We start from the raw sequence: 26,693 nt of genomic DNA on the forward strand, positions 1-26,693 counted from the left end.
TGTTGCTGCAGTGTGGACTGCCAGTTATCAAGAGGCAAGATTTGTAGTTTTTACATTTTGGAGTCTGAGCTTTTTGTTTTTTTAAATTTACATGATAATCATGGTTGCTGTAAATAACAGTGAATTGGTGCAATCTGCCGAATAGTTCACTCACAATTTTACCGAAATTAATATAAACAATTCTGAATGAAAATTAGAACACAAATTTATTAAATATATTACAAATGCAAGTCCAGATATACAGTGAACACTTTTTGTTACCAGATAGTGTACATGGTAACAACAGGATTAACTTTCATAATTCAGTACCGCCGAAGACCCGGGTTCGACTCCTGACATGGGTACAATGTGTGAAGCCCATTTCTGGTGTCCCCGCCGTGATATCGCTGGAATATTGCTAAAAGCGGCGTAAAACATACTCACTCACTCACTCACTCATAATTCAGTACAGATTTGTTGATATGCTATTTCCGATGGCGTGAAGATGTGTGTCTGTGGGGAAAATACTGAAATTTATGGGAATCATTGATTATCCCGTGGTTTAAGTGAATCTGCAATATCGTGAAGAGCATTATTGCGAGGGACAACTGTAATTTCATTTGTAAGTTGGCACAGCTTGTCCTCCATTTTGCACCTCACCAAGCGAGACTCTGTTCACGGTCATGGTCAGCTGCACACGTCCCTGCCAAAGCAAAACAATTCCTCACCCTTGTTAATCCTTCCTCACCCTTGTTAACCATGTTAACCCTTCCTTAAACATTCTCCTAACCACAAAAAATGTATTTTTTGATATCATTGTTGAGTCCAGGTGAAATTGTTCTGACAGAACTGAAAACAATATTACAATGTCAAAACATATTTTTCGAGCAAATCGGATCAGGTACAAAACACTGCTGAAAATTTGTACAAATGCTTATGAAATATTCTTTCCAGGTCTTAACTGATCATTATTATTTTACTCAACTTCGATAGTTTTCTCAATGTTTTTTTAGCTGTTAAAACATAAATACATTTTAAGCATGTTAGATTTAATATAATAATATTTATTAATGCTCAGAGCTGAAGTAAAATTCTCCAAATGTTCCTATCTGTATTAATTAAATAGTTTTAAAAATTTAAACAGTTATTTGTTGCAATTACATACATGGATCCTTTGGGGGATATATCTCTTGCAGCCATCCAGGATTGCAACTTAATATCATTTAGTTTATCATTTACTATATTTTTAAGATTTGATCTTGAAAAGTTTCTGATGTGGTGTTCACAGAAGTTTTGATATTCTTAAGGGCTTCATCTGTAAACACATCTGCATCGCGTGTAGATTCACTACTAATTAGCTGTAAATTGTTAAAGGTGCACTGATCTAAAGCAATTCCCCGGGACTGGTTGTTGCCTTTGTTATTGTTTTTTGCCGTGAGTACCTGGATGATATAGCAGAAACCTAGACTAGTTCGCGACCTGTGCTGCGCAATTCGTAAGCGCATTTGTCACTTTTGATAGTAGAAGGGCGTATGGTCACATTGATCAACAAAATAAAATACAGTTTTGTAAATAATAAGGAAAGGAAGGTATCTTTTGGTAGCATCGGTAGTGGTGACGAAGTTTTGATAAGTCACTTGCTTGGTAATTGTGCGATTTTTGTTTACACTATTTTGACTTGCAAAACAAAGTAAATATTTCTCCTGAGCATTGGCTATTTTATCGTGTTTTTATTTTTACAGTCAAAATGTGCAAAATTTTCACTTTTACAAATTGCCTGAAAAATATGTCTATCTGTATAATTATGCCAATGAATTCCAAACATTTTTATGTTTAATATCATCACCAAGTGACTGAAAATGTTATGATGAAAAGCACATTTCTATATTGTTTGGCTTCTAATCCCACATAATAATCTATTGTGATGTTTTTAGGCCCTTTGATCGTCTTACTCAATTTAAGTCAATCTGTAAAAGAAATGGACAGATTTTTCTGTAAAAATAATTGAAATATTTACACCCTTACAAAGGAAAATACTTGTGAAAATAACATCTATCGCGCATCGAAGAATTTCCCAACCAAGACGTAGAGGAACAAGAATGAATCTGTCCAGTGCTACAGCAAATGAAGGAAAACGAAATGCAAATGTCATAATTACAACCTACCAACTTTATGTATATAATTTTAGGCAGCTTCCTTGTTCGAGGAATGTATCCGTGAATATCCACACAAACGAACAATATCCCACACGTCTGCAGCTGTACAAAGAAACTTATTCGATGTCACTTTTCTCTGTAACAATCAAATATTTTATATATATATATATTTATTGTTTCGGGATATTATAACCCGTGTTCATTTCTCAGCTGATCACTTTGATTGTTTCATGTGTTTCACATAAGTGTAGAGTCTCAAAGGTCGGCTGAGATAGCCCACGTGACAACTATTTTCATGTCAACGGTTCCTAAAAAAATCAATTGAGTTAGATGACAATGAGCAATCGGGGGCACAGGTTGGCTAGTCATCTAAGGCGCCGCGATTCGCTGTGCAGAGTTGCGTCCCTTGGGCACGCCAGAAACCTATCATTGTGGGTTCGAATCCCGGTTCGCCCCGATTATGTTTCTAGGTTTGTCAGCACCATACTCGTGCTAGTGGGTTTCACGGAAGTGGTAAACGTCTGAGACCTGCATCACTTCGGGCTTTCCCCCCACATTAAGCTGACACGCCGTGAATACTGTTTAAAGCAGCGTTGAACCCAACTCACTCACTCAATGAACAATTAATCAACATATTATCGGTTAACCCTTTGAACAAAGTATGTTGTTTTTACATCGGCACTTCATGCCATCATATGAGTGTATTCCCTTTGTTTTAGTAAACCTAGACATGTAAACACTCACTTTTTTACATATCCACTGTGCAAGATAACAGTGATTAAACAATCAATGTTTTTTCTGATCATCCTTTGATGACTAGGAACGATCCGTTGATTTACAAAAAAGTAAAATCAACTGATCATTCATCTCTTGCTGCGCTGCCACGTGCATATTACATAACACACATTTCACTTCACTTCAAACCTGGATTTAGATTGAATAATTACCCCAGACACAATAAATGCCAAATGGGAACCTTTGTCAGGTATTCTGAGTGGTGCTACCACTAATTATACCTGTAATAAGTTCATTAACTGAGCATCAAGTGAATGACGACAAATACACAAGTGTAGGGTTATCCCAGATAACGTGGATGACAACAAGGGAGGAGCAATCGTATTAGCGACGCAATCAGAAATCCGAAAAAGTTTTCACTGCATGGATACTTTTTTTTATTATTAAACTATAACAATCAGGGGTATTTCCAAATGACGACATACGATAAGCTCCGGCGTTCTTTTTGTCTGTTTGTTTAGGCTGAAGAAATTAATTAACATGTGCCCTTTGCCGAAATCTTTATAGATCACGGGTAACCAATCAAGTCTTCAAAAATGCAGAAAACAAATGTTGCCTCCAAGTTTATTTAGCTGTCCTTGCAGACGGTAGCCCAGTCTCTTGTCACGCTCAGTTGCGTTGCGTATCATCCGGGTGCTCACAGGGAAAAAACAATAACAAAGGCAACAACCAGTCCCGGGGAATGGCTTTAGGTCAGTGCCCCTTTAATGTTGTGATATGCTTAGATTAATTGTTTTTCGGTTTTATGCATTTTGTGTATTTGTACTACATGTATTCTGAATACCGTATTCGACGTAATAAGCGCCCAGGGCGCTCTCAAAATTAGAAATAGGGGGCTCTTATTAGAATGGTATTTTGGTGGAAAAAAAACAGGTGAAAGATAAATTTCGTGGTTGCTGACAGCCTGACATGTTTATATACGACAGATATATTTTTCCAGAATTTAATTGCCCATAATTAAGGATGCATATAACACACGAGTGCGTATTATACACGAATAAATAAGTCTTGTGTACATTGATCAATCGGAAGGGGTGCTAATTGGGATTGTTCACTAGCCAATATATTAACAAATATCGCCATGGGCGCTTATTAGAGCGGGGCGCTTATTACGTCGAATACGGTAACTTGTTTATATCATAAAACGGTTTGCATTCATGGTTCACCACATTCATGGCTAATCCATTGATTTGGCGCTCACGGTACCAACAGACTCCCTTGAATTCTGAATATTATTCAAATTTGGCATTCTCAGCCCATTAGTGATTTCAAAACACAAATTGGTTAGTTTGTTTAGTTTAGTTTCTCCAAATAGCACTGAAATAGCACTACAAAGATGAGGTTACATATTATAGACCCTGAATCAATGTGACATAGACTGATACCTGGACTGGCTGCTGGCATACAGTCAGTATGCAATACACTACTGCAGGTGCAGGCAGTTGTTGTGAGATGAGTGACTGTAGGTCAGACAGATGCTGCTCTGTGTGATCAGCACTATTTGGCTGCAAAGTAGTCTGTCATTCAGAACCTGGATCAAATAAATCCAATACAGCCCATGCACGTCTAAAATATTTGGCAAGTCTACATTACTGCAGTATCAGTATGAAAATGAAGAAAGTCTCTGGGCTCCTTTTTATTATATTTTATAACTATAATTGAACAACTGGTTTTTTTCTGTAAAATAGTTCATTTCTGAGACTAGAGGCTGAAAAGATCAATTGATGTTTACCTTTATTACAGCACAGATACAAGGGGAAGGGGCAATGGGGAAAAACAAAACAATGAGTGTTAAAATCCTATAATTGTTGTTAAATCAAGGTTACTTCACACACCCCAACAAGTCTTAGTCATACTATTGACATACATGAAGTACACATACTAATAAGTGGCCCCAGTGGATATTTGGATCTGTGTTATATTCTTGAATGTTTAGCTTGTTTTATAATACACATGCATTATACCGGACACCAATCCGCCATATTTGTTTGATGCTACTAATAAAGTATTTTGTATCTACTTTGCTAATTAAACCACATGCATTATACCGGACACCAATCCGCCATATTTTTTTGATGCTACTAATAAAGTATTTTGTATCTACTTTGCTAATTAAACATTTCATTTACTTACTTTGGTAATTACACATTTCATTTACATACGAAATCATTTAATTCAACTCTGTGAAGAGACTGTGGAGTACTGCTGTGACATGAGCTACTCCATACATAATAGTCACATACACCATAGTACAGTGATAAGTCATCACTGACTCTACAGGAATGTGAAATAAATATAAAACTTTTGCCAACCCCTTTTGTTTAAAAAAGAATAGCTGTGTCACCGGATGCTTATAGCACATGGACAGAGCACAGTGTCAGCAGTGACATGTGAAAGGCCACTGTTTATCTACAGGCTTGCTGGTCCCTACTTATCCCTATACCAAACCATGCTGAATCAGCTCATGCTATCAGAAAAAATCCTTCTTGGCATGTTTATGTAGATAACCTTCCTATAAAAGAGTGGGTAATATGAGAACAATGTGGGCCGTCTTGCTGTAGATGTGATGGGTTTCAGGGCTTGAAGTACACCTTTGTCTGATGGCCTATAGACTAACATTTAGTCTATGAAATCTTATATTACACAATACCCTTCTTGACTCTAAAAATAAAAAAAATAATTTTCCCGATGCTGATTTCATAGAGCTAGCTAAAGCTGGCTAGACTTCTTTTGTAAACGTTTCTAGATTGTTTTGTTTTTTCATAAAATAAATATATTCCACAGTCATGGTGCAGGACTAGATGGCCTAGTGTGGTGAGGATTGTGGCCACCTGTCTCATCACTGACATTGTAGCCTGTCCCAGGGGCTGATGAAGGAACTGCTGTGTAGCAGTTGGTATTTCCTCAGTTTGCACTACAATCAAAGGGTTTTACAGGACACACAATGAGCGTCCAGTACTCACAAATGTTGAGAATGAAAGCAGAAAACAATATAATGTGTCCCGAGGAACGCACAATAATATTCAGTGTACTTACAGTGCATCAAGAGCAGGTATGGTCGTCTGTTATTTCATCCATCAATCATGACCACTGTCCACCTATACGTACACTACACTTTACATTACTTCACAGCAGGGGTCCGGAAACCGTCATATGCGCCGGAGATGTCCGATTGGGAATCTCTTACTTACTTACTTATATTGGAGATTTTACGTGCGCTTTCCGACTGCAGCGTATTTCGCACACGGGCCCGGCCAGGCCATTTAATGTGTTTCCGAAAAGGGGAAAAAGTTGTTTGGCAATCCAGTAGAGGTGTTTTAGTTGTTGCTGATATAGAATTTTGGAAATTTTGAGATTTGGAAAAAATGCCAGGAGGGTTTGGGGGGCGAACTAAGGGACCTGAGTATGGAAGTTTGTTAGTTTGATTATGTGGTTTGGTTTTGATATTTTATTGGGGTTTTAAATGCGATTTATTAGTCCTGTTTTGATTAAGTATACGCCTAAGGCTTTGAATTTTTCTATTTTATTTTGTGGGTTTAGGATTGCTTCTAGAGTAAGAGCCTTATTTAGATTTAGGGTGGTTTGTAGTGTAATTTTATTTTGTGGGTTTAGGATTGCTTCTAGAGTAAGAGCCTTATTTAGATTTAGGGTGGTTTGTAGTGTAGTTCGGTGTGTTACGTAGTGGGTGCAGTGTATGAGGGCGTGTTCTGGGGCTTCTTGTTGTTTGCAATGTGGGCAATTCCTATTGCGTGTTTTCTTATTATTTTGAGGTTGTTATTTAGGTTGGTATGTCCTGTTTGGAGCTAAGTAATTACTCTGTCGATTTTTTGGGACGGATGTAGAATTTTTGGTTTGGTTAGGGGTTTTTTTAGAACCTTTTTGATTTGGCTATTTGAGTTTTGATATAGGTTATGCCATTTTTTGGTGATTTTTGTTTGTTGACACTTTTAATTTCTGATTTGGAGATGGGTAGGTTTAAGCTTATTTCTGGGATTTTAAGGGATAGTTTAGCTGCTTTATCAGCGTTTTCATTGCCGTATATTCCTACGTGGGCGGGGATCCAAATGAATACTATTTGTTTGCCTGCCTTAGTTAAATCGTTTGAGCTTTTTAGTATTTGATTTATTAGTTCAGGGCGGTTTTTGGTGTTTTTATTTTGGAGGGCTTGTCCACTGAGCGAGTCGGTAAGTATTAAGATTTTTTGTTGTATTTTAGATTGTTGATTATGAAGGGCTGAGGCCATGCCCATTAGTTCGGCCGTGAATATTGATTGATTGTTTGGGAGTCGGTAGGATTGTGTGGCTTTAGTCGGTTGTGTGATGTGGACTCCGAAACCTGTGTGTTTGGAGATCGGATCTGAGGATCCGTCTGTGTAAATGTGACACCAATTTGGCCAATTTTCATGTATGTCTGCTAGTGTGGTGGTTTTTGCTATGTTTGGGTCGGTTTGTTTATTTATTGTGCTAGCTAGTGTTATGTCTATTTTGGGTGTTTTAAGTTTTGGGGTGAAGATATTTGATTTTTTACAGTTTTGTTTAAGATTGTTTATTTGGTGTTCATTTAAGTAATTGGTTATTCTTTGGGATATTGGAGTAAGTAGAGGGTGTTTTCGAGCTAGAGCTTGATTTTTGGGGCTTATATTTTTGTTTATTAGGTTTTGAATTAGGGGGTTGGATTGAGACGCGGCCCAGAAATTTAGGGTTAATTGTTCCCTACGTAGATTTAGTGGCATTTCTCCTGTTAAGGCCTGGAGTGAAGTGTAGGAGGTGCCATGTTAAGTGCGTGTTATTAGTTTTAGAGCCTGATATTGGATAGACTAACATATTATCTCTGAAATGAACATATCATACAGAAAAAACAGTTGTTCAGTTATCTTAATAAAAATCTAATAAAAAGGGAGCCCAGTGATTCTCTTCATTTTCAGATACTGCAGTAATCTAGACTTGCCAAACATTATAGACTTGCATGGGCTGTAGTTGATATAAATGTATCAGGGTCTGTAAGACAGACTAGATATTGGATTGAGTCTATTTTTTTGCTTAGGGATTGGTTTAGGGTTTCGTATATGGCACATCCGTAGTCTATTTTAGATCTAATTAGTGTTATATAGAGTGAGAGGAGGGTGTCTTTGGAGGCCCCCCAGTTTGAGCCAGTAAGGCACCTTAGCGTATTTAGATCTTTGCTACATTTAGTTATTAGATTATTTATGTGAGGGTCCCAGGAGAGATGTTCATCGAAAATTAGTCCTAAGCATTTGGTTTGTTTTAGGAATTGGATTGGTTTGTTGTTTAGCTGGAGTTTTGGGGAGGCGGGTTTCATGTTTTTGTGTTTAAATACTATTCCTGTAGTTTTTTCCGAGTTAAGGGAGAAGCCCCATTTGTCAGCCCATTGCTGTATTTTGTTTAGAGATTTTTGAAGTAGGTTTGGGGCCATTTTAATGCTTTTTGTGCGGATCCAGAGGGCTCCATCATCCGCGAATTTAGATGTGTTTATTTTAGGGGATAGGCCCTCGAATAGATCATTTATCATTATATTGAAGAGTGTGGGGCTGAGGATACTGCCCTGGGGAGTGCCATTTTCTAGGGGACATTGGTCCGATAGCGTTTGTTCTATACCCACGGTTATTTTACGATTGTTTAGGAAGTCCTTGATGTAGTTTATTATTTGACCTTTGAGTCCCATTTTTGTAGTTTTTGTATTAGCCTGTCGTGCCATACCATGTCGAAAGCTTTGGAGAAGTCTAAGAAGATGCCTGTAGTATATTGTTTGCTGAGTTGTCCTGTTTTAATGTCCTGCTCTAAACAGGCGAGGTTATCTAAGGTTGAGCGGCCAGGAGTGAAACCACTTTGATCTGGGTTTATGATGTTATTTTGAGTTAGGTAATGTTGTAGTCTGTTTTTAGCCATAGATTCCATTACTTTACGTAAGTTTGAAGTTAAGGAAATTGGCCTATAGGAGTTAGCCTGATTAGCTGGTTTATTAGGTTTAGGGATTGGTATGACTAAGGCCTGTTTCCAGGGAGTAGGTACTTGTCCGTTTAGATAGATGAGATTGTATAGTTTAAGTAGTGCCTGGAGTAGTTTAGGGTTTGTTTTTTTAATTATTTGGTAGGAAATTAGGTCCAATCCTGGGGCTGTGCCCTTTTTCCTGTTTTGGATGACGTAGAGTAGCTCCTCCATTGTGTAAGGGTGGGTTATTTCTAGGTTGTCATTATTTGGTTCTTTGGTGTATTTGTTTTCTGTTTTAAGTTTATCTTGAAATTTTTGGCTAAAGTTGTTGTTGCTGCTTACGGCCAAAAAGTGGTTGGCGAGGTTATTTGCCTTTTCAGCGGGGTTTGTTGAATTATTAATGTTAGGTTTTTTTTATGACGTTTTAAGCCTCTAATGGCGTGGATTTTGTGCCACACCGTTCTGGCGTCTGTACGGTTATTTATTTCTTCACAGAATTTTTTCCAGTTTCTGGTTTTAGATATTTTGACTAGACTTTGAACTTGGTGGTTTAGTTCGTGAGCTATTTTTAGATGTTTAGAGTCGCGTTTGGCTTTATTGAAGGCCGATTTGCGTTTACGTCTAGTTTGTTCTATATCCTCGTTCCACCATGGTACTGCAGGTTTGCCTGTTTTAGTTGTTTTAAAAGGGATGGAGGTTTTGGCTGCTTTTATTATGTAATCTGTTAGGTTTTTACAGTAGATTTCTGGATCATTATTTTCTAATTCGTTTAAATTAGCCTGATTGCAGATCACTTGAAATTGGTCCGAGTTAGCTTGGTTATAACGGAATTTTGGTTCTTGATTTTCTGTTTGTATTGGTACATTTGTATCTCCTATGGTTATGTTTATGGGGAAGTGATCACTACCTAGTGGGACATTGTGTACTTCCCATTGAGTACTTTGGGCTAGATCTGCGGTGCATATAGTTAGGTCGATAGCCGCCATTTTTTTTGTTAATCTTATCGTACCTCGTGGGTTGGTTGTTATTTAGGAGTACTAGGTCGTTTGTTTCTATCCATTCGGAGATTAATTTGCCATGATTATCTATTTTATCATTTATACTCCATGTAGGATGGTGAGCATTAAAGTCTCCTAGGAATATAGTGGATTTGTGGCTTATTTGGAGTAGCTTATTTAGATCCTCAGGTTGGACTTTTTGTTCTACCCAGTGGTATATATTAATGATGTTTATCTTTTTGTTATTTAATGTGATTTGAATGCCGTTAGCTTCTAGGTTTGGCGTGTCTATATTTATTTCTTCGTAGTTTATATCTTCCCTGACGTATATAATCAGTCCTCCTGCGGCTCTACCTGTTTTTGGTTTAGCTCTATTTGTTCTAACTGAGTTATAGTTCGGTAGTGTGAATTTGGATTTTTTGGAGAATTTTAGTTTCCTGAATACAAGCAATATGTGGGCCTTTATCTCGTTTAAATTTAGCTTTTAGTTCATGGCCGTTGGAGGTGAGTCCGTTGGCGTTCCACTGAAAAATATTTAGTCCTTCCATTGTTGGGGTCGGGTGTTTGGTAATTTTGCTTTTAGTTTTATTTTACTTGGTGAGTTCTTTTAGGTGGAGATTAAAGAGGAAGAAGGGGAGATTGGTTAAGTTTAGATTGAATGCTACTTTGTGGAAGGATTTCATGCTTGTGTTTGGTGAGTTTTGACTATGCATGTAAGCTAGGAGTAAAGTGAGACTATTTAGGTTTTTGAAGGTAGTTTCATTTGCTTTAGTTGGAGTAGCTTTGATTGTTTCTTCTGTTGTTGAGTACTCTTCTTCATCAGTTAAGTTAGATTTAGCTGTTTGGGTTTCCATAGGGGTGGCTTGCGGTGTGGAGGGTTGTGTTTGGGCTTGCGGGGTGGGCGTAGCTGTGGATTTAGTGTTTGTGTTTTTTTGTTGTGCTTGCTTGTGGCTGAATGTTGTTGCCTTGTGGGGTGTAGAGTGTTTGGGTGAGGGTTGCGTTGTGGTGGTCGTTTTGTGGTTTGTTTTGCATGCGGGTGTTGATGTTGTGGCTATGTGAGGTATGGGAGAGTTGGTGGGTGGTTGTATGGCTGCATGTGTGTGTGAGGTGGGTGCGGTTTCTATGTCGTCGTCCCAGACAGAGCTTGCGGTTATGGGTGTGGTGTTTGTTTGAGGGATGGTGTTTGGGTGCAGTGTAGGGAGAAGTGGTTTTGATGCGGGTGATGCAAATTTTCGTGTTTGGATTTTGGCCGTTTCTATGTTAATGTGTTTGTTGGCCTGCTGGGTGAGGGTTTGTCTGTGTGGGCATTGGTTTGAAAGTGAGGTGTGTTTGGTGGATTTGCAGTAGATGCACCAGGGTGTGCATGTGCCTGTGCAGTCTGTTTGTGCGCATTTTTTACATTTAGTTTTTTTAAATGTGCATTGGGAGGCTGTGTGATTATATTTGAGGCAGTTGGAACATTGTTTGACCTGTTTTATATAGGGTTTGACTTCTAAGTTAGTGTGGGCTCCGAAAGATATGTGTTTAGGGGCTTCGGGAAATCTAGCGGTCTTTTTGAAGTTGATGATAACAATTGAGGTTGGGACCGTTTTTCCATTTCTAGTTGAGGTGATTCTGCGGGTACTTGTGATTTGAGGTTGAGGGTTTAGGTCTTGGTTTATGTTTGCTTCAAGGGAGTAAAGTTCTAAATCTTCAGTTGTTTCTCTTGGATTGACTCTAATTACGCCTTGTGTGTATTGCTGCCAGTTTGGTTTTTGTTTTATTACAGTAACGTGGAATATTTGAGTTATTTTATTGGCTGCCATGAAGGATTCTTGGTTAGGGAAAATAATTTGGTATCCTTTGTTGGCTTTTTTAATGTTGCTGTAGTTAATCTTTTCTCGTTGGGAATCTCAAATGTCCGGTTTAAAATATTGCTTACTGGACATTTAAAATTTTTCTGTCCGCACATTTTAAAAAAGTATTGTCCGGACATTCTTAAATTTTGACTGGACGTGATCAACAGTTAGGACTGAGCAGTTTCTGTCTGCAGTTGTAACACAATGAAGATTATCTACACTGACAAGCTTTGTTTGTTTTGATTGCTGTAAATACATTGTACCTACATGATAGTCCAATCGGTCAATCACTGTAATACGCAATAAACTGAGTTGACACTGATTAATCGAGGATTAATTACTGAGAACATCTTGTTAATTTGAGTAAAATGTGTTTACAACTGTACATAAATACCTTGCATCATCGATGTACCTCATTATCCTCACAATGCTACGATACGTAACCTCAGACAAGAAGCGAAAGTGTGACGACAGCCAGTCGACCGATGCAAATCAGTCGAGGGGATCTGCCAAACCCTCAAAGTCTGAATGATCATTTTGTAAGTGGTGGCTAACGACTTTCACTTGGTTGACATACAATGAGGATTTGCAGATTTTATTGTTTTCAGTAGCTAGTCGTATATTGAATCTTGATTGACCGCCATTTTGCTTTCTGTGACGATCGATATCAAATTTTTTATGGTCAATAATTAAGAACAGATGAAAAAAGTATTCAAATAACTATTGCTATCAACGATATTTTAGTATTTGTGATTATATTATCTGTCTTGTTTTTAAATAATCTTTAGTTTAAAAAAACCCTTTTCCCGTGAGGTCACGTGATAACCAAATATGGGATAATAGTCTCGATCCAAATGTTACAACGCGTACACTTGAGCAGACTCATGAATATTAATTAGACCGTTCACTACGTTAACAGATCGTTATTATAACAGAAACAAACGTATGTTTTCCATATATATCTAAAAGGATATTATTTGTTATTAATTGTCTGGTGAATTAAACAATTTAAATTGAAACAATTCATAATTCATCATATTATGAATACGTAACAACTTGTAATGTGTGTGTAAAAAGTCGTACTAAAATACGCTATTTGCAGGGGGCGTGGCCTAAATGCAAATGTCCGATTGGGATTTTAAATTTTCCGGACCCCTGCTTCACAGGACCCCCATGTTGCCTGCAAGGACCCTAACATTAATTATTGGGGTCCCTGGTACCCCTACTTTTGTAGGTCAAGGTAAAGTCCTGGGGTACAGGCCAATACATTATATCAGCACTGTGTGCAGCTATTTTGCAGGAACATCAGTCTATAGCAATTAACCAATAGACTAATTAAGTATGTTGCCATGCATCCAGAAATGCTTGGACATTAATTAAAAGATATATTACAGCATTTTAACAAAACTAATAATCCAATATTCTAATTTATGAGTTCTAGAAGTGTGCATGTGAACTTTAAGAAAGTGTCAAAATGTTTGCACGATCGAGAACACCACTTTTGAGAGACTTGATTCGTCCATGCCAATGTTTGAAAGAAATATGACTTCTTTAAATTCTATTTTTGAAATAACTAAACAAATAAAAACAGAATGGAAAGTTAAAAAGACTTAAATAATGGCAGTAACATTTCTTGCCAACATACAGTATGAGACAAAAGTATTTGTTGGTTAGCATAATCACCGTTGATGTCCATGTTATTTCTGTGTAGCAAAAATATTTTTTGCAGGTGTTTATTAAATGATAATCTTAAGTTTAATTCTTAAATCTACAACACTTAATTAATACTTAATGATTTCATCCTATGTCCCAATTGTCAAACTTTCAAGAACTTCAACTGTTTTTTGCGCAAAGCCACAAACCTTTAAGATGTTAAACAGATGCTTGTTTCAATATAGGTCAGATAGAAGCAACTATGAAGGACGCAGCTTTGAAGACTTGCACTTGAAATAAGTTTGGATAGCATCATAACAAATTTATTACATATTCAAAAATATTTACAAAATTTCTGTTCATGCAACCTGAAATACTTGACAATTAATATAGTCCAGGTTTAAAAAAAAACAACACATGAGAAATGTCAGAAAATGTTGTTTTGAAAGAAAACTGAAATCTCAAACCCAATGAAATGGTCCTCCCGAAGTATGTCTTGACTCCACTCACATTAACATGTACTAGTGGTCACTTTGTTCCTGCAGGTTATAGCAGCTCTGCAGACAGTGTGTCAAAGCCTAGTACTATCTATATATGTTAGGCAATGTGTAAAATGACAGAAAGTTTCACTTAGGCAATTTACAAAAAGTCAACATATTTCGGTCATTTTACAATTCATTTTCCATTTGTTATATTATGATAACAATTTCCAAACATGTTTATGCTCTATTTCATTACCCAGTGTCGTAAAATGATAAAATTAAAAGAAAACAAAGGTCAGTGTATATTTTTAAAAACATTTTGGCTTCTAATCATTGCATATTTAGTCTATTGTGAAGTTTTTAAGCCCTTTTGAACTTCTTAATATTTTGTAAATTGCCAAAGTGAAAATTTCAGTCATTTTACTCATTGACTGATTTTAAACATTGACTGTAACACGTATACAGCCAATTAAGGCTTGTCCATTATATGCTTTAGTTGTAGCATCATAAAGACGAGGTAATATACAACCTTGATGTTTGGAAAGACTGGCTTTATCATAATGATACCCATGTTTATATGCATACATTAAGTCCAAATATTCATTCGGCATAAGCAAAGGGAAGGAACTCTTCAGTGTTATTGACATTTTGTGGTGTGTTCCCTGCTTGATATCAGTCAATTGACAGTTGATTGACTAGGGCTCCTAGCATGTAGGCATTAATTGCTCCTCTACCTCTCATCACTATCATGTTGATAATAGCATTGAGGCCATATTCCAGGCTTGCCTTTGATGGTGATCTCAACAGTCATTTGACCACCATTGCTGGTCAGCTACTAGTCATGACTTTTAGTGTATTGTGTGTGAGTGGAATGGAAGCCAGTTTTCCTATCTTGTAGTGAAATGATCTATTAGACTGATTGTTGGACCAAAATATTTAGACTCACAAATGTCTGCATTTAAGCAAGGTAACAAGGTGTCATGAAAAAATGCCTGTTCCACTTGCCGTGGTCGTACAACGCTCCTGTTTGCGAAAACCTGACAGTGAAGATCAAGCACAATTTTGATGATAAGCAGTACAATAACAACACATACTGTAGAGTCAAGTCGCACTCCCAAATATCTCTTAAATAATTAATTAGGTTATTTGGCATTTAGCTGAAGAAAGACATTATTCTATTCACAAAATGTACTCCCAAAAAGCCCAGTAGGACATTGTAAGCTTTCATAGATCAGCATCCATGGTGATCATGAACTCCGCCAGTTTGACATTGGTACAAGCTCACTCTCAAGATACATGATGTGTTTGGCAATACGTCTTGAACAGTCACACAGACAGACAGACCTGCTCCAATCATCCACACTTGTCACCTCGGACAGGTCGGAATAGTCACTTGTTATACAGACAGTGACAGATACATGTTACAGGTACTCTTCTGGGAGTGAATCAAGTAAACAAACAGAATATTGTGCCCTGTAAATATATATGAGTTGGTTAGTTGGTTTGTTGTTTAACGCCGCACTCAGCAATATTCCAGCTATATGACAGCGGTCTGTAACTAATCGATTCTGGACCGGAAAATCCAGTGATTAATGTCATGAGCATCAATCCAAGCAATTGGGATCGATGACATGCATCAACTAAGTCAGTGAGCGTGACTACCCGATACCGTTAATGGCCTTTTACGACAAGCATACTCACCTTTTACGGCAAGCATGGGTTGCTGAAGACCTATTCTACCCCGGAATCTTCACGGGTCAAATATATATGAGAATGTATACAACTATATTTGCAACTCTTTAAGAATGGATATTCTTAAACAATATCAGTCATATGTCTCACCTGTGATGTAAGCAGGCTGTGGGGTAGCCTAGTTAAAGTGATTGCTTGTTAAGCAATAAATCTGGGTTGGATCCCCACATGGGTGTAATGTGTGAAGCCAATCCAAGTGTCCTCCTCCCCTTCCCCCAACACACACACTCACTCACAGTGATATAGGCACCATCTGTCATGAATGTCTAGCAAAGTTATTCTGTGCACAATATCGGTAACAAGATCTAAGCTGACAGCTGGATTCATTCCAGATTAGTAACATTATTAACTGCAGTCCAGCTACTGAGTTATTGAATCTTGATAAGATAATGATCACGTTACCAGCCCACTGCTTGCAAAGAATACTCAAACAATCCTTTTGTTGGGGAGAACAGTGAGCTGACCTAAGGTATTATGCACCTGCCTCAGTAAATTTATCATGTAAATACTTACCGCTACCACCCAGTGTTTTAATACTTATCTGTTCGATGTGTGACAAGTCATTCAAATCACTGTACAACACTGATTCTGTCATTTGACAACGTACGGCAAACTGCTTTAACCCACCAAGCCTTATCAGCCCACATTTATACTGTGACGTGATATCTTTCAACTGTATTTCAAATAAATTTGAATAAATGTATCATTGATCATGCTTACAGCCAAGAACATGGAGATGTGATTTGTTTACAGTGTAACCCAGCAGGAAATATGTACTGTCAGAATGCAGTGGTGTAAATAATCTGTTGAAATAATAGGCCTAATTTCATCTCAAATTTACAAATGAAAGATTTACCCCATGTGTTGTGATTTATTTCAAAGAGCATTTAGATTATCTCGATTGTATAGCATAGTGTAGTAACAGGTCTGTGTTGATGGGACATAAAGTGTTAAGTGTCCCCAAGGTGTGCATTCTTGTAACGGCAGGGAGGAGTGTAATCCAAGTCACAGCCCACTGCTCAAATAGGACCGCAGTGGGATCACATTTCGGAATATCTATTGACAATCACGTCTGCCCTATCAACCGGAGCATCTTGACTGACAACATGCTTTGTTTAATGCCAACGCTCCGTAAGAAAGGACGAAGCAAATCGTCAATCGAGCTCGTCCGGATACGTTATAGTTTCCAAAATATCGATGCTGACACTCCAAGACGTCCCCATACGGTTGCTATGCCAGCCATAACACAGTTTGTGTTGGAGGGAACAAAACTTAAAACTCCAGAGGTATTTTAATATTATATTTGTAATATTTTGGTATAGATTGCCTTCTTGTTAAGACCTGTTTGTTGACGTAGTTACAAGAGTGGTGGAGCAAAGGATTTCTCCATTGAGTCTGGCCAGTTTTTTTGTTGGTCGCATTTTATTATGTGTATATCATGCTAATAGTGATATTTTTTATACTTACAGTGATATGGCTTTCATAATAACATGTAAAAGATGGTATTGACACCAGTCAAATAATTCAGTATGACTGTAGGTTTTTTTCTAGTAGTATGTTCTTATGGAGTCATCTGTGAGGCATTTAAACAGAACCTGTTCTTGGTGGCTAAGGGCTAGAGTGTCACAAACACCATGTTGGAGGGCCAGAACATAGCTGTTGGTTTCATTGACATCAACAGATATGAAGGGTATATGAAGACCACAACGTAACAAGACATTCCTAGTATATTTCATTCAGGATGAATATGAAAGTGTATTGAAATGTGCATGAAGATGATCTTATCTTTAACTGTTCATTCATTTATCCATTTTGAAAACATTTTCTGACAGTTTTTATCTCTGTACTCACTTTGAAATGGTTTTAATTCTATAGAGGCTACAGGTATATTTACAACCCTCTCATAAGGAGATTTTCAGTGGGGTTATTCATACCGGTGTAGACCATGAGAAGTTGGCCTGAGCTTGTTCTAGTACATGGACCATGGCGATGTTTGCTCAGGAATAGGAGTCTGATTATATGACTATATTCAATCAAACCCCAATAATTATTTCATTTCTGTTTTGTGTCCAGTTTTCCCAGAAACGTAGTATGGTCAAAGTAATAAGGTTCACCCTTAGCAAGTGTTTTGTAAGTAAGGCACTATATTGTTGATGATGTAGCCTTAGTACATGGGATCGGTTTGCAGTAGACCAGAAATATTGCTGCAATGTCTATAAATACTGCTTGGATGGTTTGCCAAATCTTTTGTGAGTGACATTTTTGGAATGGACTGCATGTTCATGATAGATGTTCATGTCCCCCATTCAACTGTCTGTATCCCTCACCGTTCATGTCCCCCGTTCAACTGTCTGTATCCCTCACTGTTCAAGTCCCCTGTTCAACTGTCTGTATCCCTCACCTTTCATGTCCCCCATTCAACTGTCTGTATCCCTCACTGTTCATGTCCCCTGTTCAACTGCCTGTATCCCTCACTGTTCATGTCCCCTACTCAACTGTCTGTATCCCTCAACGTTCATGTCCCCCATTCAACTGTCTGTATCCGTCACTGTTCATGTCCCCCGTTCAACTGTCTGTATCCCTCACCGTTCATGTCCCCCGTTCAACTGTCTGTATCCCTCACCGTTCATGTCCCCCATTCAACTGTCTGTATCCCTCACTGTTCATGTTCCCCATTCAACTGTCTGTATCCCTCACCGTTCATGTCCCCCATTCAACTGTCTGTATCCCTCACTGTTCATGTCCCCTACTCAACTGTCTGTATCCCTCAACGTTCATGTCCCCCATTCAACTGTCTGTATCCCTCACCGTTCATGTCCCCCATTCAACTGTCTGTATCCCTCACTGTTCATGTTCCCCATTCAACTGTCTGTATCCCTCACTGTTCATGTTCCCCATTCAACTGTCTGTATCCCTCACTGTTCATGTTCCCTACTCAACTGTCTGTATCCCTCACCGTTCATGTCCCCCATTCAACTGTCTGTATCCCTCACCATTCATGTTCCCCATTCAACTGCCTGTATCCCTCACTGTTCATGTTCCCTACTCAACTGTCTGTATCCCTCACTGTTCATGTCCCCCATTCAACTGTCTGTATCCCTCACTGTTCATGTCCCCCATTCAACTGTCTGTATCCCTCACCGTTCATGTTCCCCATTAAACTGTCTGTATCCCTCACCGTTCATGTTCCCCATTCAACTGTCTGTATCCCTCACTGTTCATGTTCCCTACTCAACTGTCTGTATCCCTCACTGTTCATGTTCCCCATTCAACTGTCTGTATCCCTCACCGTTCATGTTCCCCAATCAACTGTCTGTATCCCTCAGCGTTCATGTTCCCCATTCAACTGTCTGTATCCCTCACCGTTCATGTTCCCCATTCAACTGTCTGTATCCCTCACCGTTCATGTTCCCCATTCAACTGCCTGTATCCCTCACCGTTCATGTCTCCCATTCAACTGTCTGTATCCCTCACCGTTTATGTTCCCCATTCAACTGTCTGTATCCCTCACTGTTCATGTCCCCCATTCAGCTGTCTGTATCCCTCACCGTTCATGTTCCCCATTCAACTGTCTGTATCCCTCACTGTTCATGTCCCCCATTCAACTGTCTGTATCCCTCACCGTTCATGTTCCCCATTCAACTGTCTGTATCCCTCACTGTTCATGTCCCCAATTCAACTGTCTGTATCCCTCACCGTTCATGTCCCCCATTCAACTGTCTGTATCCCTCACTGTTCATGTTCCCCATTCAACTGTCTGTATCCCTCACTGTTCATGTTCCCTACTCAACTGTCTGTATCCCTCACTGTTCATGTTCCCTACTCAACTGTCTGTATCCCTCACCGTTCATGTCCCCCATTCAACTGTCTGTATCCCTCACCGTTCATGTTCCCCATTCAACTGCCTGTATCCCTCACCGTTCATGTCCCCCATTCAACTGTCTGTATCCCTCACCGTTCATGTTCCCCATTCAACTGTCTGTATCCCTCACTGTTCATGTCCCCCATTCAACTGTCTGTATCCCTCACCGTTCATGTCCCCCATTCAACTGTCTGTATCCCTCACCGTTCATGTCCCCCATTCAACTGTCTGTATCCCTCACTGTTCATGTCCCCCATTCAACTGTCTGTATCCCTCACCGTTCATGTCCCCTGTTCAACTGTCTGTATCCCTCACTGTTCATGTCCCCCATTCAACTGTCTGTATCCCTCACTGTTCATGTCCCCCGTTCAACTGTCTGTATCCCTCACCGTTCATGTCCCCCATTCAACTGTCTGTATCCCTCACTGTTCATGTTCCCCATTCAACTGTCTGTATCCCTCACTGTTCATGTCCCCCGTTCGACTGACTGTATCCCTCACCGTTCATGTCCCCCATTCAACTGTCTGTATCCCTCACGCAGTGTCCCCCATTCAACTGTCTGTATCCCTCACTGTTCATGTCCCCCATTCAACTGTCTGTATCCCTCACGCAGTGTCCCCCATTCAACTGTCTGTATCCCTCACCGTTCATGTCCCCCATTCAACTGTCTGTATCCCTCACGCAGTGTCCCCCATTCAACTGTCTGTATCCCTCACGCAGTGTCCCCCATTCAACTGTCTGTATCCCTCATGCAGTGTCCCCCATTCAACTGTCTGTATCCCTCATGCAGTGTCCCCCATTCAACTGTCTGTATCCCTCATGCAGTGTCCCCCATTCAACTGTCTGTATCCCTCACGCAGTGTCCTCCATTCAACTGTCTGTATCCCTCATGCAGTGTCCCCCATTCAACTGTCTGTATCCCTCATGCAGTGTCCCTTCTCCTCCAGATTCAGCCCCTGGACACACGAAGCAAGGCCCAGGATGACATAGACTTGGATGTGAATCCTGAAGCTGTTCCCTTTTTACCTCAGAGCTTCATGTAAGTTCTTAGATGTGTTTCCTTCTAACCTCACAACTTTATGTATGTTCCTAAGAGCTTATGTGTACTTTTCTTAACATAAATGTTTTATTAAGATTTGGCCATTTGCTTTGACCTTTGATTTTAGGATTTTGTCCATGGTCATCATTTCAACTCATAATAATGCCTGATTGGACAGGGTTTCATCATGGTATAGGATGATTGGTTTGAACATGTACAGAAGTCAATGCTCTATTGATATGGGAGTCTGAGCATATGCTCATCATACCTCTCACAAAGTTCCCTGACATGGCAGTTTATTGCTAATATCCATCTCTCACCTACTTGTATATCTGTGGGGCTGCCATTACCTTCTTGCTTCAAGGTCATCCACGGTGTTGAAGAAAATAGCTGTTCCGAAGCGTCATTTGGACACATTTGGAGGAATGGAGTATAACGTCACCGGGCGACGCGGGGTCATTCTACACACAGATAGATACCAGGTGGGCTGCAAGTGTTGCTGCTTAGACAGCGGAATATGTTGAGTGGATTGTCATAATGCCACAAGTCAGTCATTTGTATATTCTCAATTTGTTTCAGAGCTTCTACTTGCTCCTTCATCAGGTTAATGCTGCATTCACTTGAAGGGGAAGTAGCTCTGAAATGTTGTGAGAAAGAATACAAGAAGTTGCTATCCTAATAAGTGTCATATATTCAAACGGTATTGAATCTGGAGGATTTGAAATGCAGTTTTGGTGAATAACATGTTGAATTTGAATGTTATCGGTCTAATCATTCTAGTTCTCGGAAAGAAACAAGCAAGTTTTGCACTTCCTTGAACAGTTTAAAAACAATCTGACCTCGATAATGAGCCTGGATTTGATTGTTAGGAACATAATACATCAGGGTGGTACATAGTTATTAAAGATATTGATGTACTGAATACGTTGGTTGTTTGGTTTGTTGTTTTACCTCACACGAGGGGTCAAAGTGCCTGCAGTCAGCTGCTTGGGGAATAATGGACCTCCCTGCAATAGCGTGAGACAGGATATGTAAAAAGGTGTTCATTTTTACATTAAATTTATTTTCATACCTATCCTGTCTCAGAGGATATATTGCCTGCCTGGCTTACCACACTCAGGATAGACTCGTCTAGACTGTACTCCAGCTTCAGAACACAAAAATGAAGGCTTGGGGCCAGGTCATGTGCGAGTTGGTTGAAGTTTTGCAAATGGTTGTCTTTGCAGTGTTGCCACGTTCTGTTCGAAAAAGAGACATAATGCATAGTGTGAGACAGGATAAGTATTAAATATTAAATGTCATGTAAAATTAAAAAAATTAAGCATTGAATCCTCACCTCTACAAAATCATAACATTAATTACTACTATATTAGCATGAACTGGGAAATTACGGTTTGTGAAATTTTACATTCGCTTCAGATTTAGGTAAGTCCCTGAAGAGAACATGCTTGTTTTGTAGATGCACTCATGAAATAGATGGAGTCATTTTAGAGGCAGCAGTTGTTCTGATATGCACATGCTCTTTATGTATTGATTTATTATATGTAAAATGAATAGTGAGCGGTCAGTGTCAGCTTGCATCTCCATCAGGTACATGTTTCCTGACTCACTGTTTCTTCTTTCAGTGGGCCTCGTTTCGACCTCTGGATGGGTATGTCAATATTCATGGTTTGGTGAAGAATTATAATATTCACAATTTGACCTTTAGGATCAATGTAACAAATCTTTCTATTTGATAACATTTGTGCTGATGAAATGATTTAACAAAACTATTTAGGAATATGTTGTTTTGATTTTCATGACTTTGATGTTGTGGAAATTGGCCTCATTACAGTCTGGGAATAAACCTAACAGATAGAAAAATATAAATTTTAAAAGTCAAAACAGTAATTGACATATAATATTTTGTAAATGTTTGTTGAGTGACCTATTGTGATAACCCCATCTTGAGGGGAATTCTTGTCAGTATTCCATGCATTTGTCAACCAAATGTAATTACGATCATGACCGTGCAGGTTAGCAACACCAGCAGAATGACAGTGCAAGGTCTCTTGCTTCATTCATTAGACTGGTAATAACTGATCGCCGGGGCCCCATTTGCACAAATCTTAGTGCTACGACAATCTTAAGTCTATGTTAGAGTATAGGTGTTACGAACATCGTAGTGCTAAGTTCGCTTTGTGCAAGTGGGCCAATACAACACAACTCCCAGTTCCAGCACTGTACTGTGTGTGTGACTGTGTGTGTGACTGTGCAGGATGAGCCAGCGAGATCGTCTATTGGCGGAGTTGCTCTACATGGAGAAGCTGCGTGGAGTGAAGCGGCGACGAGAGGTGCTGCCTCACCGAGCCCAGCTTGACCTTGTCATGGGTGGCAAGAAGATTGAAATGGAAGAGAGGTAACCATGCATCTTATATATATATATTAATATAATACATGTCATTTCTCAAAACCTAATTAGGTTTTGAGAAATGACACGTATTATATTAATGTGTCCAGAATTTTTCTCTTTATTTAGTGGGCGATCTTTTTGGCTCAAAGCCAATAACTGATCTTTGGAAGTGTTGCTTCCCCATTGGCTCCTGGTTCAGTGTGCGCTGCAGTAATTTGTGAGATGAAGAGACAGAGCAAAGCAAACATTGTTCACTGTTGCATCATCAGTTAATTGTTTACTACTGAATATCCTAAACATGTTTGTAGTGATTGTAGTGCCTGCAACTAAACCATAAACTGAAACGTTTGAAGGTAACATGAAAACCTCCCATGAAAAACTGTCTGTTGTCGCGTCCTTTTCTATGTCCTGAAACAAGGGTGGAGGCGTTCTGTCTGGGGTAATATCAAGGAAAACTGGAAACTCTCCTTATTTATCAGCCTCTGTGTTTGGATTACCATTTGCCTGGACTTCAATGTAACAATGTCTGAGAGATTGGTACATCTGCAGCGCTGACTTCCTTTGACAGGCCTTTATCACTGATCTGTAATTATTTTACATGCTTCTATTGATAATTAAAGAACACATTGTTTGATGTTATTTACATATCAAATTTTCATTTCTGATTAATTTCTGATAATATAAGTAGAAAATATACCATGCGCAAATCAACCTTGTATCTAGGAATCAGTCAGTTGCAATTAATATACACACCATTAATGTTCTGCCCCTTAATAATGTGTCCCTCATGAAGTGCTGTGTGTCATCACAGGTGTTAATGAATGTTTTACAAAATTCTGATGCTCATGCTCTTAATATAGCAGTAAATTAGAGATTTGTCCCAATTATTAATCTGAATCACACCCGCTTCTCCAGAAAATAGGTATGATACATAAACAGCGGAATTTAATATTTGCATTGTTTGATAGGCATTACTTAGAAGTTGACGGATGACAAGGTGGACACAATTTTATGGATAACAACTTCTTTAATACTGTGAAAGTGACATTTCGGTATAGATCCTTTGTATAGAAACGTCACTTTTCACAGTATTAAAGAAGTTGTTATCCATAAAATTGTGTCTACCTTGAATATTTGCAGTTGACCAGGTACCGGTGGTTCCTTTACAACCCATGCAGTATCCTGCTATACTCATTCTCATTCAACAATACAAGACAACTGTAGTACTAAGTCTATTTATTAGACATTCTTCAGTAAAATTGATTGAAGTAAAATGTTTATGATCAAGTACTTTTGTCATGACATGAGTGCAAGTGTAAATTGTACTGCGTTCTGTAGAGATGTCTAAATGCTACTTGTTAATATGCTATCCATTTCTTACTTATTCTGCATTACTCCTTAATGCATCTACTGTGTACCTTATGACAGAAACAGAGCTGTGCGATGGTTCTAGGCTGAAGAAGAAAAGTTGTTCTCAAAAAGGCTTCTGTCTGAAGACCAACCTCGCACAGCTGCCACATGATGAACAGAAGTGAAGTCACATATCTTCACATTCCTGCTTGTCAGACAGACATGTTGTGTCTTCCTTTCATTTTTCGCTTTAATTTGTGGTTTGCACTTTGCTTCCACGTGGAGTATACATTTATCTTATCATTATGCCCGTTTTTGTGTAATAATATGTATTTATTCCATGTGGAACACTCTTGTCTTTTTCATTGACATGGCTTGTTGTTTTCCCACCATTTTGAATCTTCTATACGTGTCTCTTTTCATAAAACGTGAGGCAGTCGTGACTATTTTCAATTGCCGGCTAGGCATTTTATTGTATATATTATCAATACCTTTAGCCGCTAGTGGCCTTACAAGAGCATTCATGCTTGTTATTTTAACACAATAAACTCTGTTTTTCCGATTTAAACTTTGGTATATATATTGGTGTTGGTGTCGGCTCATCCACACCGACTATGCTTAAGATCAAAGATGTTAGGTTCACCTTCATTGACACCGAGGTCCGATGATCACTCAAACCCTTATCAGCTTTTGCATCTTCATCCCTGGCCATGGAGCAACACTTAACTAAGACTAATGCTAATCGTCTAGACCACCTTCAGACAGTGGTTGACTTTCAACAACGGCAGATAGACCACATGAGAAATCACTTCAGGGCAGCCTTGGCGGAGATTACAGCTATCCGCCAGCTTGGCCAAATTCTGTGCTCATGACAAGACTGCACTTAAAGCGTGGCGTATGTTTCTCACAGCGAGCTAGCAGGTCAGGGAACTTTCATCCGAGACGCTCCTCCTCAAAGATCAGGGTCAAAGTTCAAAGAGGCAGAACACAGGGCTCCTTATCAGTCTCACTGTGGTAATTCCCAGGACAGGAGCGGGGATAAGAGGGGAAAGCAATGATCCCTGGGACAATCACGACTAGGATCTCCCACCCCCAATTGTCGACATCCCTGTAGGTGGGAGGCTGGTTTTTTTTTTGCAGAACAGGATTGGTGTTGTGGCTGCTTTCATACTAAATGTTCTACACTACAGCTACCACCTGGACATAGAGGTAGACCCACCGTTGACCATGCCTCCACCATCCTGGCTCTACCCAGGTGAGCAATATCAGCTGCTGGGATCCAACATACCTGGTAGACATTTTGCTGGGAAAGAGAACCATAGACATTGTACACGCCCAAGCGTTAACACCGGGCTTTTATTCTCCCATCTTTCTACAATCCTGCACATTTTTCACCACTGTCAGGTGTTGTTGCTCACATCAGCCCAGGATTTGACATGCAGGGGTTGTCTGCACCTACACCCGATACAGCAGTTCCTTGCACCATACATCAGATGTCAGGACCCGTATATAGCCATCACTCTAACATCTCACCTTAGGACACGTCTCAATTGGCGTCTCCTTATCCAGACTAACCCCAACACTACACCTGTCCATAGATGCTTCCCTACAGCCTGGGGTGCACATCTACAGGACTTGGAAAGCCTCACTGCTGTGGTCAGGTGCACAACATACTTGGCACATCAACAACCTCGAGTTGGAGGCACTCATTCTGGCAATATCACATCGGCACTCAACTCACAATCTCCATCAACAACAGCACGGTAGTTTGGTGCCTGCACAACCAAGGAACAACTCACTCTGACTCCCTGCTTCAACAGACATTTCGGTTCTTTCATCTGGTGGATCGACTTGGGACTATAATTTCTGGTCCAGCATATCCCCAGATGTCGGAGGCATTATCCAGACCAGACAGGGTGGCCCCCACAGTGTGGTAACTCCATACAGAGGCTCTTCAACTGGTGCATCAGTGGTTCGATCAAACCAATATTGACCTCTTCGCAACACACCAGAACCACCAGCTGATGACCTGGATCCGCAGGCTTGGGCAGAAGATGTATTCAGCATCCACTGGGAAGGGCTAATAGCATACCCTTTTCGGCCTCCTATACTACTTCCCAGGGTGATACACAAAATAAAAGCAGCCAAGAACCTCACTCTGATTTTGGTCGTGCACTGGTGGCCGGCGAGGAGTTGGTTTTTCTCCTCAACTCGCATTATTCTTTCAGGAGACAGTATTGAGCGAGTAATTACTGATCGGCGCTGTTGACACGCCGTACAGTTTTCTTGATAGGTGTGTCTTATGAGGGTTTATCTATATTGAGGATTACATCTGAATTCAAGGTACATGTATATCCATCGCCGTACTGTCTATTACAGATGCATCAAGAAGTAATGCAGGATAAGTAAAACATTTCGTGAGATCTAAATATTTCTTATGTTTGTATAC

The 26,693-nt window shown here is 39.4% G+C and overlaps 1 protein-coding gene and 2 long non-coding RNA genes across 8 annotated transcripts in view; 1 reads left to right on the plus strand and 2 right to left on the minus strand.

Annotated features, from left to right (window-relative positions):
• LOC124152926 overlaps window positions 1-15,854 on the minus strand; it is a 41,640-nt gene extending 25,786 nt beyond the window's left edge. Inside the window, exon 1 of the long non-coding RNA XR_007218292.1 lies at window positions 15,692-15,854. This is a non-coding gene — a long non-coding RNA (uncharacterized LOC124152926). The remainder of the gene's footprint in view (window positions 1-15,691) is intronic.
• LOC124126773 overlaps window positions 1-26,693 on the plus strand; it is a 72,271-nt gene that overhangs the window by 9,765 nt on the left and 35,813 nt on the right. For 5 of the 6 annotated variants that reach the window (XM_048383723.1, XM_048383725.1, XM_048383727.1 and 2 more), the window contains exons 3-6: window positions 20,411-20,502; window positions 20,867-20,984; window positions 22,128-22,153; window positions 22,760-22,900. In XM_048383723.1, the coding sequence (XP_048239680.1) occupies window positions 20,411-20,502; window positions 20,867-20,984; window positions 22,128-22,153; window positions 22,760-22,900 (377 nt within the window). Of the gene's footprint in view, window positions 1-16,404; window positions 16,888-20,410; window positions 20,503-20,866; window positions 20,985-22,127; window positions 22,154-22,759; window positions 22,901-26,693 lie in introns of those variants that run through there. The other variant, XM_048383726.1, reaches the window with a different exon arrangement.
• LOC125372957 lies at window positions 393-6,079 on the minus strand. Its single transcript, XR_007218293.1, has 3 exons — window positions 5,967-6,079; window positions 4,316-4,461; window positions 393-682 (listed from the first exon to the last, which is right to left on the minus strand). It is a non-coding gene; the product is annotated as an uncharacterized LOC125372957 (long non-coding RNA).

This window comes from Haliotis rufescens, unplaced genomic scaffold (genome assembly GCF_023055435.1).
Source record: "Haliotis rufescens isolate VD_foot unplaced genomic scaffold, xgHalRufe1.0.p SCAF_5, whole genome shotgun sequence".
Taxonomy (NCBI): domain Eukaryota; kingdom Metazoa; phylum Mollusca; class Gastropoda; order Lepetellida; family Haliotidae; genus Haliotis; species Haliotis rufescens.